Here is a 19,787-nt window from a genome sequence, read left to right as displayed (position 1 = left end):
ATAAAAAACGCTTCCCTGTTTATGAATATATATATATATAAATCCATGAACATAAATATCCACGTTTGTACATTGAAAAGCACAAAACACAGAAATTTTGATCACAAATTTAGCTCCTTGTTAGAATAAGTTTAATATAAAAAGTATGTGTCCATAGGCGAAAAAACAAAAAATATGCAAAACTTATTTTTCCTTTTTAATTATCTCCCTTTTTGTAATGGGAAAATACAAAGTTAACTTCTGCTGATTTCTATCAACGAGTATTTTTTCAGCCTTCGTTTTGCATATTACATTTTTTTTTTCTTTTTCTTCCCCATTATCACTTTTTTTTGATATTTTTTTATTTTTGACTATATAACTTTCATCATTTAATTTTAAAAAATGGTATACTTCCTTCTTTAAATTAAGATATGGATTAAAGATATTTAATATTTTCATCTTTTCTTTGGGGTTAGAAAACACAGTGGGGAATATATTACATGGTTTAATAGATTTTACAAAATCTTTTAATTCAGATAAATTTGAATGTTCACTATATGGTATTAAAAAGATGGAAATGTTATTTTTGCGATAAAAAGAATATTTTTTAACCCACCCTGTAGGAATGATATAATAAAAAAAGTCATATTCTTTTTCAATATCTTCATCTATTAAATTTCTAAATTTACTATTCTCAATTTTGGGAAATATAAAAGAGTAACTAATATCAACTATATGAATCTGCGCTTCTAACTTATTATCTGTTATTCTATTTAAAATATTCTTATTACTTAAGAAGGATTCGATTATCGTTCTTTTCTTTTCATTCTTGTAATATATTTTCATGTTGCACGCTTCGGAAACACTTAAGTATATTTTTTCCTTTCCCAAATTATACGTCCCAAACAAAAATAATGTTTTTTTCCCCTTTGACTTTATATGATTTAAGGACATATTTTTCTTTTCATCTCTCTTCTGACCTATTTCATTTTTTGATGCCACTTTTCCTGCCCTCTTCTCTACACCATCGTACATTATGCACTTATTCTCTCCCTCTAGGTCTTCCATAATTTTTTGAGTACCTTTTATCCTTTTTCTTAATCTCGCAAGGCGGGATTTATTGTTTTCCTCTGTTCCCATAACACAAGAATCTCGTTTTATTTTGTCTCTACACAGATAAATAATGAAATTAATCAAATACATTTGTGGAGCAAATAAATTATTTTTAGACAGTGCATATGTTGTATCAAGGTAAATAGTCCTTATATAATTAGAATTTTCTTTCTTTTCGTTCAGATAAAATTTTTTGTCTATATTTGACCTAATTTCATTTTTTTCCTCTTCAGTGGTATCATTCATACATTTTCTTTTCTTCTTTTTTGTCATCTTTTCTAGTTGACATGTATGCACACTTTCACACTGTTGAGTTTCATTTATATTATTATCTTTTTCACTTTTCATTACTATGTATTCACGGTTTATATTATCAATCTTAATCCCTTTCTTGAACATAGAATCATGCATTTCGTTATTATCCTTGCATTTTATCAATTCCTTTTTCACTAAAAAGGTAATACTCCTAGAATTTTCATTATTTAACAACTCTTCTTTTTTCTGATATCCCGAAACAAATTGAATGTTTTTTATGTTTTCCTTATTTATAATTACACTATCATTTAGTTTCATATCATTGTCATATAACAGTAAAATATCTAATTCATTTTGATTAAAATACAATGACAATTCTATAAAAATGAAATAATTAAAATAATTTTCTTGTTCTATAGAATCATATAAATAAAAAGCTTCCTCCATATTTTCAAGTTTCACTAATAAATCTTCAATACTCTTTAAATATGTTATTCTGAATTCTTCAATATCTACAATATATGTATTACTATTATAAATATTAAAATTTTCACTCACGTAACAAACACTATATTTTTTATTATTCCAATATACACATTCTTTGCTTGCACTTTCTGTTAACAACATATGATTCCTAGGTTCCGCTAATTTTATATCATTCGGTTTTTCTTTATTATCATCTTCATTTCCTCCATTAGCTGTATCGTAATATAGCAACTTTTTTATCAAAAAACTATGAACATTCGAATAACGAAAGTCACCTGTGTGTATAATTTTCGTGCCATTAGCAAATTCAAAATAAATAATTACTGAACCAGGGCAATGATTAGCATCAATGAAAACAATTTCAAAATTGAATAGATAGTAATTCCTATTAATCTTTAAATTGTGTACATATTTTTCATTAACTCCTATTATATTTGTTAATAATTTTTTTGTTATAGTTGAGGAAAAAACGTTCTCATTAAAATATTTATTAATATTCATATAATGATCAGCATGAAAATGAGTTAAGAAATATATCTTCGTAATTTCTTTCTTCTTTACTTTTTTGTCTAAAGGAAACAGATAAAAGGAAAAATGTTTAGATATATACAACAGTATATGCGTTACATAGTATGCTTAAAGGAACAACGAAATGCTACGATATTTTTTCAAAAATTTTGCTTCATATGGAATATATTTATAAATTTGGGTACATATACATGCATATATGCACGTATCTAGGTGTACATTTGCACATGCCTATTTTATGATATTCTCTCTTTACACAAATAAAGTTGAAAAAGTCTATAACAAAGGAATTTCTTCCTCATTACTACAATTAAAACCTCGTAATTTGTTGAAATAATATTAAAATATACCTTTGAATTTATATACTAATATTCATTAACTTAAATTCAGTTATTTCACTTTTATACATTTTCTTTTCTAAATAGTATACATAAAATGTACATACACATATATATACATATATACATTTGTAGTATATTTCTTACTATACCTGTGTCAGCGTCCTTTTTTTTGGTATAAGGAAATTTATCTACTATAATTAAAGGATCGTTTTGAATTATATGTATGTCATCTTCAATCATTCTCTCTATTTTACTTTATTATCTTACAATCTTTATTTTTTTTTTTTAATTTATTTTTATTTTATTTTACATCTAAACCCATGCTCCAATATAATTCCACAATTTGAAGGGCATTATATATTTTACATCCTTCCTCGAAGTCGAACTAAATTAATTATTTGTATTGATGTATATTATCATGTTAAGTATAACACCATTTTTATTAAAAGAATATTACAAAATTAAAACATATCGCTATTACAAAAAATTACATAAACACAAAATTATTATGTTTGTAAATCGGTATGTTATTAATTATATAAAAATGTACAAGCCCCCAAAAAAAAAAAAAAAAATGTTTAAATCTTTGTTATAATCCATATTTTATAACATATTCTAACATCATTTAAGCATGTACAATTAAATTATTGTTTTTTCGTTTACTCAGACATGTATTTATATCAATAGATAAGAAGAAAAAAAATTATTAGCATCCTACTTTTTTTGGATTTTTACCTATTTAATTTTTTCACCTTAGGTAATTGAGGGTAAAATGGTTCCTACTGTTACCATTTTGTAAAAGTAGATCAAATGTAATGATGTAATTATATATATATATATATATATATATATCTGTTTATAAGGCACCTCAATTACCCAATAATAATAGGCGCACTTTTATTTTTACGAAGTTTTTCTGCCCAAATATCATTAAATATACTGTTGACGATTTGGACAATAAATGTATTCCCTTATAGATCAATATAATTTTATATAACTCAAAAAGAAGGGTTCAAAAAAAAAAATATCATTTTAAGAATTCGCAGTAACGTAGTAAAGGATGTAAATTACATACATACAAAAATATATATCTATATGAGCGCATGAGCAATTATTTGAGCTGGTTGAAAAAATACAGCAAACGATAAATCATAGTAACGACATAAGTGCGAACCGCTTATTTTTCCAAAATGTTTTATTAAAAAAGTTTTATAATTATATGAACGTTCGTTTTACCCAACTTTTGTTAATATATATATTTTCTTTTTTTTAAGATATACAATTTGCATCGTTTGAAATTATCTCATGAGTGCAAACGTTTCACAATTTCCATTATTCTACCTTTTGAGATAAATAAATAAAAATAAACATATACACCAGTATACATCTATACACATTTCTTGAAACCCCCATGAACACCATGTTAATCTCAAATATGAATGCCCGTTCAGGATATACGAACCGGACATTTACTATTAAAATGTGGAACACATTAAATATACCTAGTTTTTGATAAAAATAATTAAGATTTAGTCAAAATTTGTGAGAATGTTATTGAAGACTTCAATAAATTATATATTAAATAGTTTTAACATTATGTCTTACATCCAAAATGGGAACATATATTATCATTGTTATTATTTTATATCATCATATTGTATATATTTTAGACAATAACGTAATTACTCTCATTAATTAAAGAAGTAATTTTCTTCTTGCGAACTTATTTAATTTTCATATACTTTTGAAAACAGTGTTGAAGTTACTTTTTAAGCTTCAGGCTTTTGTAATAATAGTAAAGAGTTAATGTATTCTTTTTTTTTTTTTTTTTTACATAACATATAAGATGTAAAATTATTTTCGCAAAATTTATACGCATCAAAAAAAAAAAAAAAAAGAAGAAAATGAAATTAAACGAAATGAAATAATAATGAAAATTGCGAATAATAGGATGGGGAAAATCGCACTCTTTCCATTTATGATTTAAAATTCTGAATGCTTTTTAACTGACGACTTAATGTTTCTGTAATTCTATGACAAAATTCAGTATAGTACTTTTTAATTCGTATTTATTATACATTTTCCGGCAAATGCAAAATTGAAATAAATTTATGGACATGGGAAATAATTTTCTCCTAACTGAAGAGTTCTAATATTTTGAGGAACATTATATTTCATGTTTTTAAAGCTTTTGTCCGATAAAAAAGATACATGCTTAATAATGATAATTTTCCAATTTTCTTTTTTTCTTTTCTTTGTCTAACAATTTTAGTCATTACCACTGCAACTGCACATATCGTATACAACTTTATATATGCATGCGTACTATTATTTCATTACATTTATACTATTCTCTTATGATTATAATGCATAAGTTTAAAAAATGAATGATGAGAACCTAAGCAACCTCATACAGAAAATAGGTATTATATTAAAACCTTCTTAATTTTAAGACAAAAATAGAACATAGTAAAATAACAAAAAATGAGAGTGGGGAAAGATGCTAAAATTAAAAAAAAAAAAAAAAGAAAAAAAGTAAACAAATGATTAAACTAATTATTAAAGTTCTTTACTTAAAGCTATTTCATTGAAAAATTATAATACTCCATACAAAACGAAAATATAACAATAATTTTTTGGATTGTTTTTTTTTTAGGGCATCATATAGGTGACATTAGAGACAGATCAGTAATAATGTTAATGCAAAAATACCAAAAAAATTTAATAGATGAAACAGATTTTAAAAAAAGAAATTTTTTTTTTTATATAATTCTTCACTATATTAACGATAGAAATTCGTTAATTCCTCTCAAAAATTTAATAGACGTACTATCATTTGTTCTCAACATTACAAAAGTAATAGATAAAAAAAAATACACATGTGCATATGGACATATATTTATATATATGCATAATCCTAATTGTTGAGAAGTTTTATATTAATTAATGACTATTATAATTTATTTTTTTTTTTATGAAATTCATACTAATTATTTCTTTTATTTACAATATTTTTCATGCTTTGGTACACATATAAGGTCCATATATTATATCTATGTTATAATTTCAATCTCCTCTATTCCATTCATTTAATCTAACTTATGTAGGCATAACGTTTACCACCTCACTGCATTATTCTTGTACTTTTTAACTGATTTAAAATGTTCATATAAATAGATATACCTACATATATTCATGCAAGCATACATACATACATACATACATACATAAATTCGTGTAAACATATATACATACATGCATACATGAGCATATACATATAAATGCATACTCCTTTGTACACGCATTAATGCCACACAATCTTCACGTGATTTTATTTCCACCCCTTATATATGCTAACGCCAAAACGTAGAAAGACGACGAAATAAAAGTAAAATTTGAAGAGTTAGATATATATAAATTCCTCAAAGAGTTTTTAGCTCATTTCAAAAATAATGAAGAAAAATACAAATCCAGCAGCAGTTCAAAAACGTTAAACGTTATAAAAGGTGATGACTTATGCCCCCAAAATTATGAAAAATCTATAGCAGAAAATAACATCAACGAATTCAATGAAGTTATTAAAATTCTTAACGAGTTAATTCGTTTATATTCTTGTGACAAAAATGATGATATTTTAAAATATAATAGTAATGGACACATATCCAAAATAAATGTAGAAAATAATACACTTGCTTACGAAAATGATGCAGGTGCAAATTATAAAAATTTAAGTAACAAAAAAAAAAACTTGTCAAATGAAAAAGTTGTGCTTAGTAAAATTAATGAAAAGAACAACAACAAATATAAGAAAAAAACAAATAATTCAAATAAAAACCTTATTTGTGAAAACAATTTGAATATAAAAGATGAGGAAAATAAAAATGCTAGTTCAACAAAGGAGTCCATGTTGGAGGAAGCACAAAATTTTCAATCCACAAACTATTTATTCCCTGAAAAAGAAAAAGAGAACCTAAGTAACAGTAGAACAACATCATCTTGTACTAGCACATACAACAAAATTTGTGAAAAAGATCTGTTAAATATAAATCAAATAATGAAAAAGAACAACTATATAAATATTTTTACGAAAAATAATTATTTAAAAAGCGATGATTTTGCATATTATAACTCCTTATATTTTGTTAAAAATAAAGTAAATGAAAAATCCATCTATCTGTTATTAAATTATAAAAGACATAAAGCTAATAAAATAAAAGAAGAATATGACTGCCTTAACTATAAACCATCATCTATACCTTCTCTTCTTATTGATGAAGCTGATAGTAGGGGAAGTAACTATTTACAACTATTAAATAATTACACATTTTTTTATTTATATAATTTCTTCGACTGTTTTGATGTGTTCAAAAAAAATTTTAATGATATAAATGATATAAGAGGAACAGGAGAGTTATGTGAAAAATCGAAGCTCAAAGTTGGAGAGCAACAACCAAACAAAAGTGAGCACAAATCCTCCAAAAAATATGATGAAAAAAACGAAGAAAAAGCAAATACGTTAGATTGTTATTCAGAGTATCTAAATAGAAATTACATATATAACAAAAACATATCGTACAAAATCGCCAATTATATTAACAAAACGAAACTACTACATTTCTATATGCAGATGAAGTTCAACTATTTTGAATTGCTAGGAATAAACATAATAAAAAAAAAAATTAGTGTAGATGACCTAATATACATGAATAAAGAGGTTAACAAAATTTTGAATGAGTATATATACATTTTTAATAAAGATATATTGTTGTTTAATTATAAATTTTTATATACTCTCAGTTATAATATTCATTATATCTATACAACTTATATGGAGAATAAACAAATAGAAAATGACTTTAATCATATAAACAATATTCTGAACAATTTGTCGTATATTATATTTATCATGATATATAGTCTATATATAAATTTAAATAAAAGAGGAGCATGCCTTTGTAATAGCATATGCAATATATATATAAATAATTATTTTTTCCAGCTAAATCAAAATCTTTTCTATTTACTTTTTCTCTGCAAAAATAAAAATAATAATGAATCAAATGCTATAACTGCGGTTATTAATCATCCCATGCATGTACAAGACAAGCACGAATTTCCCAGTAAAAGAAAACAAAATAATATTCAATTAATAAACAACATAAATTCATTTTATTATAATAAAAATGTGAAGAAGTTACTCAACGCAACAGGAAAAAACGCAATTTTAGAACTAAACCAAAATGATATGTATCATTATTTATTCATAACGAAAAATAATTGCATATATTTTTTCAAAGTCCTAATTCTTTTTATGTTAGAAATATTGAAGATTTCCTATTTGAAAATTAATAGAATAAATCAAAACTGCTCTACTCTCAATTTTCACATAGAAAACTTCACAGTTATATATGATTTTCTGCATAACATAATAATTCACTATTTTAATGAAACAGAAAAAATTATTGATGATCATTTAAAAATTATGATTGACTTCATTGAAGAGAGTAATTTTAATGTTTGTCTTAATAAAAAAACAAAAAAAGATGATAAAGCAGGCAGTAGTTATATTGCTTCAAACATAGCAATAGACGATGTGAATAATATCTCTTCTTCCTCTTCATTCTTATCCATTGATTTAAAGAAAAATCAATTTGAAAGTATTGATATTTTTCTCAGTGATTCTCATAGATATACCTATAAATACAACTCAAAACAAATAGAAATATTAAAAATAACTTGTCTTTATATTAATTACACTCCTGTTTCATTTATTCTAATGAAAAAAATAAAAATTAAATTAGTTAATATGTTTAAATTTTTTCTGTTTGATATTCACTTAAATACGCACTATATAGAAATTTTGTATTTTTTCAAAATTTTCTTTTTTTTTTATGATCATCAAATTTACAAAGAGTACAATGATTTCCTGTTATATTACTATTCATTGTCGAATCTCTTTTTCATTTATAACACTAATTCAGACTATGAAGATGAAAATCAGCACAACCTAAGAAGTAACGAGCTAAGCAACAACAAACTAAGCAGTAACAATCCAAGCAACAACAAACTAATCAGTAACACTCCAAGCAACAACAAACTAAGCAGTAACATTCCAAGCAACAACAAACTAAGCAGTAACAACCAATTAGACATTTTCACCTTCATAAACACTAGCAACAATATTTTCCATTTTTTTTTTTTCTTATCAACTAGCTATTCAACACTAAATACGTTTTTAGAAAAATATTATTCTTCATGCATGATGTGTGCCAACAGCTGTTCCTACGACAGTGATGGATCATTCAGTAATAACAACTCAAGTTCTGCCTTTGCTGAATCATTGAAAGAAGCAGAAGCACATGAGACTCTTAAATGTTACAACTCTCTAAATAGATTACAATCAATAAATGTTGAACACAGAAATAAAAGTTTTAAAGAAGACAGTATAAAAAAATTTTGGCCAGTACTACTGCAAAAAATAGGAAACGACAACAAACAATGGAGCACTTTTCAAATGGATGAATCTTTTAAACATAATGAGAAGCAAAAGAAGAATGTCAATTTTTGCTTCAACTTTATTCAGAGTATAACAAATGTGATAATTGAAAATAACTTAAATATGTTATTTAATAGCTTTCTTTTGATATCTTCTGAATATAATAATTTCTCCAGTTATATAACTCCATATAAGCAAGACAATTCTATGTATCAATTTATTGTTGATAAACTAAAACATTGCAATAATAAGATGAACATATTAACATTTGATTACCCTTCGGAAAATAAGAAGAACGTAGTAAAAAATTCAGAATTTATTGAATTATTTAAAAATTTTCTTCTCCTATTGCATAATATTATTTCCGTAATATATAGTTACAATAATGAAATAATATATTTTTTTTTTAATTTTGTTTTTAACATAAATCATGAAAGAACGATTTTTCTTAAGGAAGAAGATAATAAATTATGTAATAGCTATCCAAAAAGTTTTAATCACATGACCACATATAATAACGAAGTGAATTTGTGCAAAGAAAAGAAAAGTCCGACTCACCTTTACGACAAGATTACTGAGAACACAATCGGTTCTATGAATACAAAGAGAAAAGAAAATACGGAAAAAACGATTAACTATAGTAGTACTTGCTATGCTTATACAACCATGAATAACAATGGCATAAATGAAAAGCTTGTTGAAAATAATGGAAGAAAAGAATATAGTCATGGTAATAATTACAAGTGTAAAATGGGGGACCACGATGGTGAGGTCCCACTTGAATTACTTACACCTTATGTAGAGACTACACAAGATGCCTTACTCTTTAATGAAAAAAGTTTCATCAAAAGAAGAGAAGAGCATTTTAGGAAAAATGCCTTTACCAATATAGAAACAGAACATACTAATAAGTATCATCAGAATTGTAAAGAAGAAGAGGTACAATTTGATAACCATGATGAAATGAAATGGACAAATTGCAACCCAACTATCAAATATAATGAATATAGCGCAAACAATGATTTAAATAGTTCTAATAATAAAATACATCCAAGGAAAAGAATTAATTCAAATAATTCCATTCTTATGTTCAACGAATCATATCGTAATATTAATGAAACAAAAAATTACCCCTCAGACAAGTTCATATCCCCCTTTCAGTTAAGCGAATTTGTTGACGTGATATATGAAATATGTATATATAGTAAAAAGGAATTAAGAGATTATTATACATTTTTTATATTAGAAAATATAAAAAAAAAAATATCTACCATGTTTGAATTATTAAAACATAAAGATATCAATGAGAAAAAAGTCCTCTTATCAAATATTAAAATATTTACAAAGGTGTTACTTCTTTTACATTTCATCAAGAAGAAATACATAATAATATTTGAACAAACAGTTTACAGTTCTTTCAGTTTTTTGTATGAAAATTATTTTTCCCCATTTTTTAACCAAACTAATGAGAAAAACGAATATACTACGGAACAAGTCATTAATAACATCTATTTTTATCAAAACGTTTTCTTAAATGTGCATAATTTATACTTTTTCCTATTTCAGCGAAAAAAGAAAAGCAGAACATTTTCGCTTAAAATTATGTGGAAAATGTATCACCAATTCAAAATAAAATTCAGCAAAATAAAGTTAAAGGATGAATCAAATAAATCTGTAACATTACGTTCTACCGGGAATACAGAAATTGATAATTGCAAAAAGGGGCATGACCTTTTAAGAGATAAAGGACATATAAGTAGTAAGCTACCAGAACAAACCTATAAAAGCGATATAAATAGGAAAGTACAGGATACGACAGACAGTCACAGTAAAACTTATAATACATTTAAATATTCAAGTGACTTGAACTTTAACACAAATATTATAAATCTTTATATAAGCGACTTTTTGCTTAATCAAGTTGTGAACGATGAAACAGTTTTGTTAACGTCATTAACAAATATAGATATTAATAAGGAGGAATTTCCTTCACAACTTTTTAATCGTATTATATCCGTAATTTTAAGAAGAAATGTTCAATACAGCAAATATAGAACCTCACAAGGGGAAGAAAAAAGAGAGGAAGCAGAAGGAAAAGAAGTGGAAGGCGAAGGCGAAGACGAAGACGAAGAAGAAGAAAAAGAAAAAGAAAAAGAAGTGAAAGAAGTGAAAGAAGGAAGAAAAGAGGAAGAAATGAAGAATAGTATAATCTTTTCCATTTATGAGAAAATTTTCCATTTATACTTAAAATTGATAAAAGAGATTCTAATTAAAGAACAAACGAAGTTAAGTAATATCGATTCATTTGCTTACGTGTTAAAAATAATTATTCTACTTCTCATTACAAATTATAGAAATAGCAAAATATGTAAAAGGATATACAAGGAAAAATACTTCTTCCTATCGCATTTGTATTGTTTTTTTTTCTATGAGAATGAAATTGTTAAAGCATTAGCTATTAGCTTAAGCTTTTACCTAATATTTGACCAGAACATATTACTGCTAAATAAATACAGAATATTTTTAGAACCATATCTACTATTAGAACATAAAATAAGTAGAAAAAAGAGAAAGAAAAAAGAAAACACAGAAGAAGATACCTCATTTTTGTTAAATCGAAATATGGATTCTGAGCAAAATCCTAGTTCAATTAGTTTAGAATATTCTATAATTGATGAAATAAAGATAGAACATATGAAAAAGTATTATATAGATAACAAAGAAGAAAATACTACAAATAATTTTAGTAATGATAATTATATGAAAACACATTGGGCGCTGAAAAAGTATAGTACTAATTTTTTTAATTTACACAGGAATAAAAATAAATATATAGAACATGATACAGAAAATTCGTTTGATAATTTAAATAAAATATCATTTCATATAGAACATAAAATAATATATTTTATTCCTTTTTGGTTATATAAAACACTGCAACCAAATAATTTTTTATTAAATATCAAAAAATTAAGATCTTTCTTTTTTTTTTCTACAAAATATTCTTATTTGCACACATTTCATGATTCAAATGTGAATAATAAAGAAAAACAGATGTGCTTTTTTGGAAATTATAATAACAGTAACATATTTAGGTCTTTCTTTCTGTTCATTAATAAATATTACTATTTAACAAAAAATTTGAATTATACGTCACTAAATAATGGAAGCATATCTTATCACATTAATCTTCCCATTATTTTAAAAGGAAGAAATAAATGCAAAGAAAATTTAGATACTCCTTTTTTCACAACTACAAATATATATTCTTTTCTTTTCTTAAATATAAAAGTTGACAGAAAGAGCATATCACAAACAGATTATTCCCCCTATATTACTAATTTGTTATTGCAATTAAAACAGCTACCACCTATAAATGATTGTCTAGATGACGAAATGAATTTCACGTACATCTATAATTTGAATAATCTATTTTCCTTCCTAAATAATTGTTATATGCAGTTCTTGTATACAGAAAATAGTTCTCAAAGCAATAAGGAAGAAGATCAAAATGCAGATCATTCTAATTATATAAGTACTGAGAAAAAACATTCGCAAAAAAGGGATAAAAATTATGATAGAAGAAAAGAAAAAAAAAGAATACACAATAATGTTATTTTCAATAGAGAGGACCATCAAGCCAAGCAAATTTATTGCCTTTTTGAAAATGATTACAATGAAATAGTGTATATAATAAACTTTGTTTATAATACTATTTTTTCCTATGTTCATAAGTTACTATTTTTTACGTACAATCAATTAATGCTAAGTTCCAAGCAAGAAAACAGTGCAAATAATGAACATACCAAAATTCACAAAAACCTAATATTACTAGAGCATTTTCTAAACGTGATTGATATATGTTTATATATTGATTTAATATTGCAAAAAAACGAATGTGTTAAGTATAAAATTAGTGAATTAAACAAGGATATAGACTTGTCTCTATTTATTTACAAGCTTCTATACATTTCAGTTGCTACATCTACTTTAAAAAACAAAATTTCTAGCTTTTGCTTGAACCTCATATATAATTTTATAAAACTAGATAATTATTACCTCAAAATGAAGTACAGCTGTTATAATAATTATGACCAGGACATGCAATTTTCTAAAGGTGTATATTATAACAAAGATATGAATTTTTCTAATGGTGCCAATTATGACCAGGATGTGAATTTTTATAAAAGTGTAAATTATGATCAGGATATAAATTTTAACCTGAACGAATCGGAAGAAAGCATAAACCCTATCATGCTAAAGGAAGAGGAGCAGAAAAATAGAAAACTAAAAGACAAAAATAAAAACTTATCTACCTTGATTAATTTTCTCTTCTTCATAATTTCTAAATATACGAAAAGAATAATCAAAAAAAAGAAGAATCAAATAAACAAAAATAGCGGCATTTATTCTAACATAGTAAATGTATATGAATTTGAAAAAACCATAAATATAGAAAATGTTACTTTTCAAAATCACGAGAAAGAATATCTTAAATTAGATATATATTTTTTAAAAAATGTTATGTGCATGTTACATGTAATTATGAAAAAAGGCTGCTTTATGAACTTGTACACAATAAATAACCATATTTCAAATATAAATTTTAATATACTAACACATTATGATTATAAACTTTTCACTGATAACATTAAGAAAGAAGCTGATGAACGGAGGAAGATCCAAGAAAAGGATGAGCATACATCTGCAGAAAAAAACGTCAAAAAAGAAAAAAAAAAAATGAATAGGACTAGTAGTAGAAGCAGTGATAACAGCAACAGTCGTGTTATAAATATAGAATTAGAAAATACCCAAATCATGGGTATCTCAGATAATAATAATGTAAAAACATTATATATGTTTAAACACATCTTTTTAAATAGATATATGAAAATATTAACAAGTTTCTGTAATATATATAACGATATAATTGTTGAATGTTTGTATATTCAGCTGTTACTATTTCTTTTCAAATACATTCTCCAAGTTCTAAAATTTGAAATTTCCAAAGAAAATTCGAAAGAAAATATAAGGAATTTGTATCACTCTAAGCAGCCAATTTTAGTGTACTTTTTTAAATACTACAAGGCGGATAAGGAAATATGCAAATTTTTAAAAAGGATTTATTTTATCATACTAAAATATACAATATATATGCAGAACATACAAATGTCAAAAGAGGATACTAGTACCGTACATATAAATAATATACAGGGGAATATTGAAAAAAATGATTGTACAGATAAAGAGATAAAAAATGATATAAATAAACACAACTATATTTTAAAAGAAGAGGATATTTATAAAAATTATTGTAAACTATTTTATGAATACACAATAAATAAGTTCAAAAGATGCAAGGCAGATACATGCGCAGAGGAGGACGAAAGTGCAAATCCTCATGAATGCGATCGAAGCAGTGTAAGCAGCCACAGCTACAACTTCAGCAATAATAACAGTGTGTTAAACTCGAATTACGTATATATGATAGACCTGTATTGCCCGAACTGCGAAGAAACAAAAATTTTGTTTTTATCAATTATACTATTTTTAAGCTTTACCTTAGACAATTTCCCCTTTTTCTTTTCACTAAATAATTGCGATAACAGAGTCTCTAAAAAAGAAAAAAGTTGTGAAAGGAAGGAAAAGGACAATATTATTATTTTATGTGAACGTATTTTCTATTTCTTGAGTAAAAAAAATATATACATTAACTTCTCCATTTTGAAAGAAGCCAAGCTATTAGAAAAGTATTTTATAAAAATATTTATAAAATTATTATTTTGTAATGAAAGTGAAGGTATGAATAATTTGCAAAAGTATGAAATATATGCTTATAAGCATCAAACAGATTCAACGTATATTGAAAATAGCGAGTGCAAAAATGCAGGTGTTAGGAAGGAACATGGGACCTATTGTAATAATTTTGATAATAGCCAAAGTAACCATTCGAAAAGCTTTAATAGCAACATGTACAATTCAACTATTGATGGACAAGAAAAGTGCATCATCATAAAAAAAGAATGCAATAATGATTACATGATGACAGAAGAAGAAAAAAAAGTACTCTCCATGAGAAGAAGATATAACAAGGATGATGATAATTTTGCTATAACATATAGCACAAACAAAAATTCCATTTTTATGAAAAATATGACACAAGACAATCACTTCTATTTGAACAATTTCCTTAACTGTTTTTTAATAGAAAAAAGAAGAAAAAAAAATTTGGAGTGTATATACGATAAGATCTATTATTACATACTAATTGTTAGCATGTGTTTTAAAGACAAAAACTTCTTATCACTTATTCTTACAAAAAATGAAAAATTTTATAACGAATTTAATGAAATGATACAGGAATACTTAAAGTATGTTTTAAAAAATAAACAACAAGTAAACAGAAAGAAAAAAAAAAATGAAATGATGATCCATAATTTGTTGTATATATTCGTTTCCCATATTTATATATACTTAAATGATCTTTATAATATATTTTTTACGCAAATAAAAAATGTACTTGCATTTCCATCCTTTTTTCAAAACATTATATATATTAGTAACACAAGTAAAGATACGTTTTACGAGGAAAATACCCTATATATAGATGATACGTCTATAGGTGTTTATTATGACACGCTAATAAATATGAAAAAACAAAACTGGAATAAAAATTTAGAATATTATGTAGATCAAGATATTAAAAGCACTGTAGTTCATAATATTTTTCATAACAATAATATTTATTTACTTATTTTATACATAATAAATAATAATAAATATAATCTTAAAAAGGAAAATAAAAAAAAAAATAGCTCTTTTCCTCATACAGTAAATGATTATGAAGAGGCGATAAAAACGAATTATAGCATAGAAAATTTTCATTTGGATCACAAGAACAATAATAAATTATTTCTAAACAAAATAACAACCAATATTTTATTATTTTTTCTCTTATTTTTTTATGATTATTACTCATCCAACTATGAAATAAAAGAAAATATTTTAATGCAAATAGTTAGACATATTCTGGAACATTTTACAATCTTATTTACATCGGATTTTTTAAACATTCAGATGATATATTCTGAATTCATGAAGAATAATAATTTAAAAAAAAAAAAGTTATCAGTCGTTCGGTCGAAAAATGGGTTAAATCGATTTTTACGAAAGTTACCAGGAGACAATCCTTTACAGTATGTTGTTCCACAAAATGATAAAAATGAGCTCACTGAAAATATTAATACAAAAAAAAGCAAATTCACTCCTATCAAAAATTCCAAGTACTCACGTGCAGAAGAAGCTCTATCAAAGATAAGAGAAGAAGGGAAAAGGAAGCGTGAAGCAGCGATAAAGGGGAAGAAGTGGACAGACAAAACTTCTATTGGAAAGGCATGTATAAAAATAGTAGAAAAAAAAGATACAGAAAAAAAGGGGACTGAAATGAAGGGGAAAGCAAACTCCGAAGCTGAAGAAGGCGAAGAACAAAGTCTCAATCCAAACAGTATTTCCGCTGCATGTAATATCGAACCGAACGGTATAAATAAGGAAAGTACGGACATAACAGAAATGAACCTATATGTAATAACAAATTTAATTGAAAAAATCAAGCGGTATAAGAAATTGCTATTTCTGTATACTATAAATTGCTTCAGAATAATACAAACATGTAACAATATTTCTTCATTAATTTTTAAATATAAATATATTTCAGTCCTTTTACAAAAGTTTTCCTATTTTACGAACAAAAATATTGTCGAATGCATTTACAGTGCATTCAATTTTTACATAAACAATTATTTTAAAGGTAAAATCAACTTTTTTGATGAAAAATCTTTAACTAATTTTGGTAAAGAAATTGGTTACTTCTCATATATTTACATAGATTATTTCTTTAATTTCATATGCTGTTTTATATTATATGACGTTTTAACTTTTTATAAATTTTGCTCTAATACCCTTAATTGTTTAGATATACTTAACACATATTTCAAAGAATTAATTAATAATAAAAAAGGCTCATACATTTGTATAACTATTTTAAACTTTTATTTAAGCATTTTGAATTCATACTTCTTTGATTTTTCATTATATCAAAATACACTCCATCTGATAGAAGAAGGTGAAATTACAAAAGACGGGGGAAGTTTAAAACAGTATGTTATTAGTAATTTAAAATGTAATAATAAAAAGGAACAAAAAGAAGGAATTACCTATTTTGAGTGTGTTAAAAAATTAAGTGAACAATTTAATAAAAGCAAATTTTTAAGTTTTCTGATTAACTATATTATAGATAATTTAGACAACAACGTGAATAAAGGAAAATTGGAAATTGAAAGAAAAAATCACGTAATTATATTAATATTACAATTACTGAGTTATCAAGTAATATTTATAGATAATAATAAAAACGAAATATTAAAATTAGCAACCACACTAATTAAATATCTAAAAAAAAAAGATACGTGTCTTTTACTTATCTACTATATAATTATTTTTTTTAATTCTTGTTTTCTCAACTCCTTTTTTGATGAAAGACTAATAAGCTTATTATTTAATTTTGATAAGAATGATAACATATGGTTTAACTTAATATTTATGTCGAGTAATAAAACAAAAAAAAATAAAGAAGTTTTAATACTAATAAAATTCTCTATTTTACATTTGTATTTATTACTACTAAAAAACAAAAATTCCTTTAAAAGGTGTATATTGTGCATATCTAGCGATATAAATATTTATTTCGTATTTATTTATGTACTCAACGAAATATATGAACACTTTAAAAGTTTCAATAATGAAGAAAGTATCAAAAGTAATATAACATTAAATAAATTGGAAAAGAACAAAAATGAAAATGAAAACGAAAATAGACACACAAAAAAATATTTCTACTTGTATGCTGAATTGTTAGTAATAGTTACAGATATTATTAAAATACTAAATACGAATGACGTAAATAAATATATAACACTTCACCATAATAAGGAGAAGGATAATTTATCGGTACAATTTAAAAACTTGTACAAAAAAATAAAAAACGAGTTGAAGCATTTGGAACAACTAATAAAATTAATAAAGTACACCATATTTCTACACCCTTTAATGATTAATATACACATATTACATAAATTCTATTTATGCATTTATATAAAGGAATTCTATTTTTTTCATAAAACATTTTTTAAGTATGATGTATTTCTTGTAAATTATGTACGGTTAATTAAAAATAAAAAAAAAGCGAAACTACTCAATATTGATACAAGTCAACAAAAGGAAGCAAGTGGTTCCTTTAGCACTGATGCTATCACAGAAACCATTTCCACTGAAAAAAATGCCGACATGTTTCTTAATAAAAACAAAAAAAAAGACAATCCAAATTTTCTTCACTCTGAGTTTGAGCGAAAAAAAAAAAAAATTACGCTACAAAAGTGGGATGACTTACACAAGGAAAAACTTTGCTTTTACTTTTTTTTTAACACACCTAAAAATTATAATTATCAAGTAAATAACCTATGTTCCTCAATACTTCAAAATGAATTTCATTTTTCTCTCAGAAAATTTTTTTCTTCATCTTTTCAAGAACAGAATCGGAATTATACAAATTACTCACAATATAATAGCGAACAAATTAAAATCTACACTGATTACATTTTTGACAGCATCAATTATGCAATAAACTTTTTTAACGCCTCCTGAAAAAAGTAAAACGAAAAACGCGAAGTGCAAAATTCAAAATGTGTAATATAATGTTTCTGCATAAATGGAGATAAACTTTATTATTTATAAAACTCTCTCTATTAATTCATTCATTTTTATTAAAAAAAGTTTGACGAATTCGAATACCATGTAATTTTACCTTCTTCAAATAGTAATAACACCTATCTTCTCATATTTTAATGGATCATTTTCAGATACTTGCCTAATTTTAAGAATTTACTTAAATGTGTAGATATATATCAATACTTATACATATATATCTATGTATATACATATTTTTGTACAAAATTAATAACTGCAGAAGGACTGAATAGGGTAATGTGTATTTAATATCCCAAAAAAAACTGATAAATCCCGCTAAAGCTGTGATATGTCTCTAAACTTGAGTTTTCTTTGGAAAAAAATATATTTTGATTCGTCTATCAAGCATTTGAAACTTACTGGTTCTGTGTAGCATAGGGTGTACAAACTCTTTCTATTTAGAAGAATGTTATTATTTAATAAACTATACATAAAATGAGAATAGGTAAACTTCCATTCCCTACACGCTCTGTTTATGCTAGCTATCCAGTGAACCTTACAAGTAAACAATTTTAACACTTCATGAGTTAAAAATTTTTATATATGCACATAATTACGATATACATGAACATGTAACTCTATATATATACACACGCAACTGCATATATACAAATAATTGTATGCACGTATATATATATATATATATATATATATATATGCATATTTATTATTTTTCCCTACAAAGAGCTAAAATTACCCTTAGTCGCCTATATCTTTGACGCCGCATGATATACGAATAGAGCAATGCCTTCATTGCTCTGCTTCTAGCAATTTTAAAGCATCCTTTG

The 19,787-nt window shown here is 24.8% G+C and overlaps 2 protein-coding genes across 2 annotated transcripts; one reads left to right on the top strand and one right to left on the bottom strand.

Moving 5' to 3' along the window:
- Positions 1 to 183: 183 nt before the first annotated feature.
- Positions 184 to 2,942, bottom strand: MKS88_004698 (DNA repair metallo-beta-lactamase protein; the record flags this gene model as incomplete). Its single annotated transcript, XM_067217894.1, has 2 exons — positions 184 to 2,402; positions 2,852 to 2,942. The coding sequence occupies 2 exons, from the start codon at positions 2,940 to 2,942 to the stop codon at positions 184 to 186; spliced, it is 2,310 nt and encodes a 769-aa protein (XP_067072278.1).
- Positions 2,943 to 5,085: 2,143 nt separating this feature from the next.
- Positions 5,086 to 18,897, top strand: MKS88_004697 (uncharacterized protein; the record flags this gene model as incomplete). Its single annotated transcript, XM_067217893.1, has 3 exons — positions 5,086 to 5,125; positions 5,359 to 5,558; positions 6,073 to 18,897. 3 exons carry the CDS (start codon positions 5,086 to 5,088, stop codon positions 18,895 to 18,897), a joined length of 13,065 nt encoding a protein of 4,354 aa, XP_067072277.1.
- Between the last annotated feature and the right edge of the window lie 890 nt (positions 18,898 to 19,787).

This window comes from Plasmodium brasilianum, chromosome 12 (genome assembly GCF_023973825.1).
Source record: "Plasmodium brasilianum strain Bolivian I chromosome 12, whole genome shotgun sequence".
NCBI classification, from domain to species: domain Eukaryota; phylum Apicomplexa; class Aconoidasida; order Haemosporida; family Plasmodiidae; genus Plasmodium; species Plasmodium brasilianum.
The sequence above is the reverse complement of the archived record's forward strand: the minus strand, read 5'-3'. Positions and strand labels throughout refer to the sequence as shown.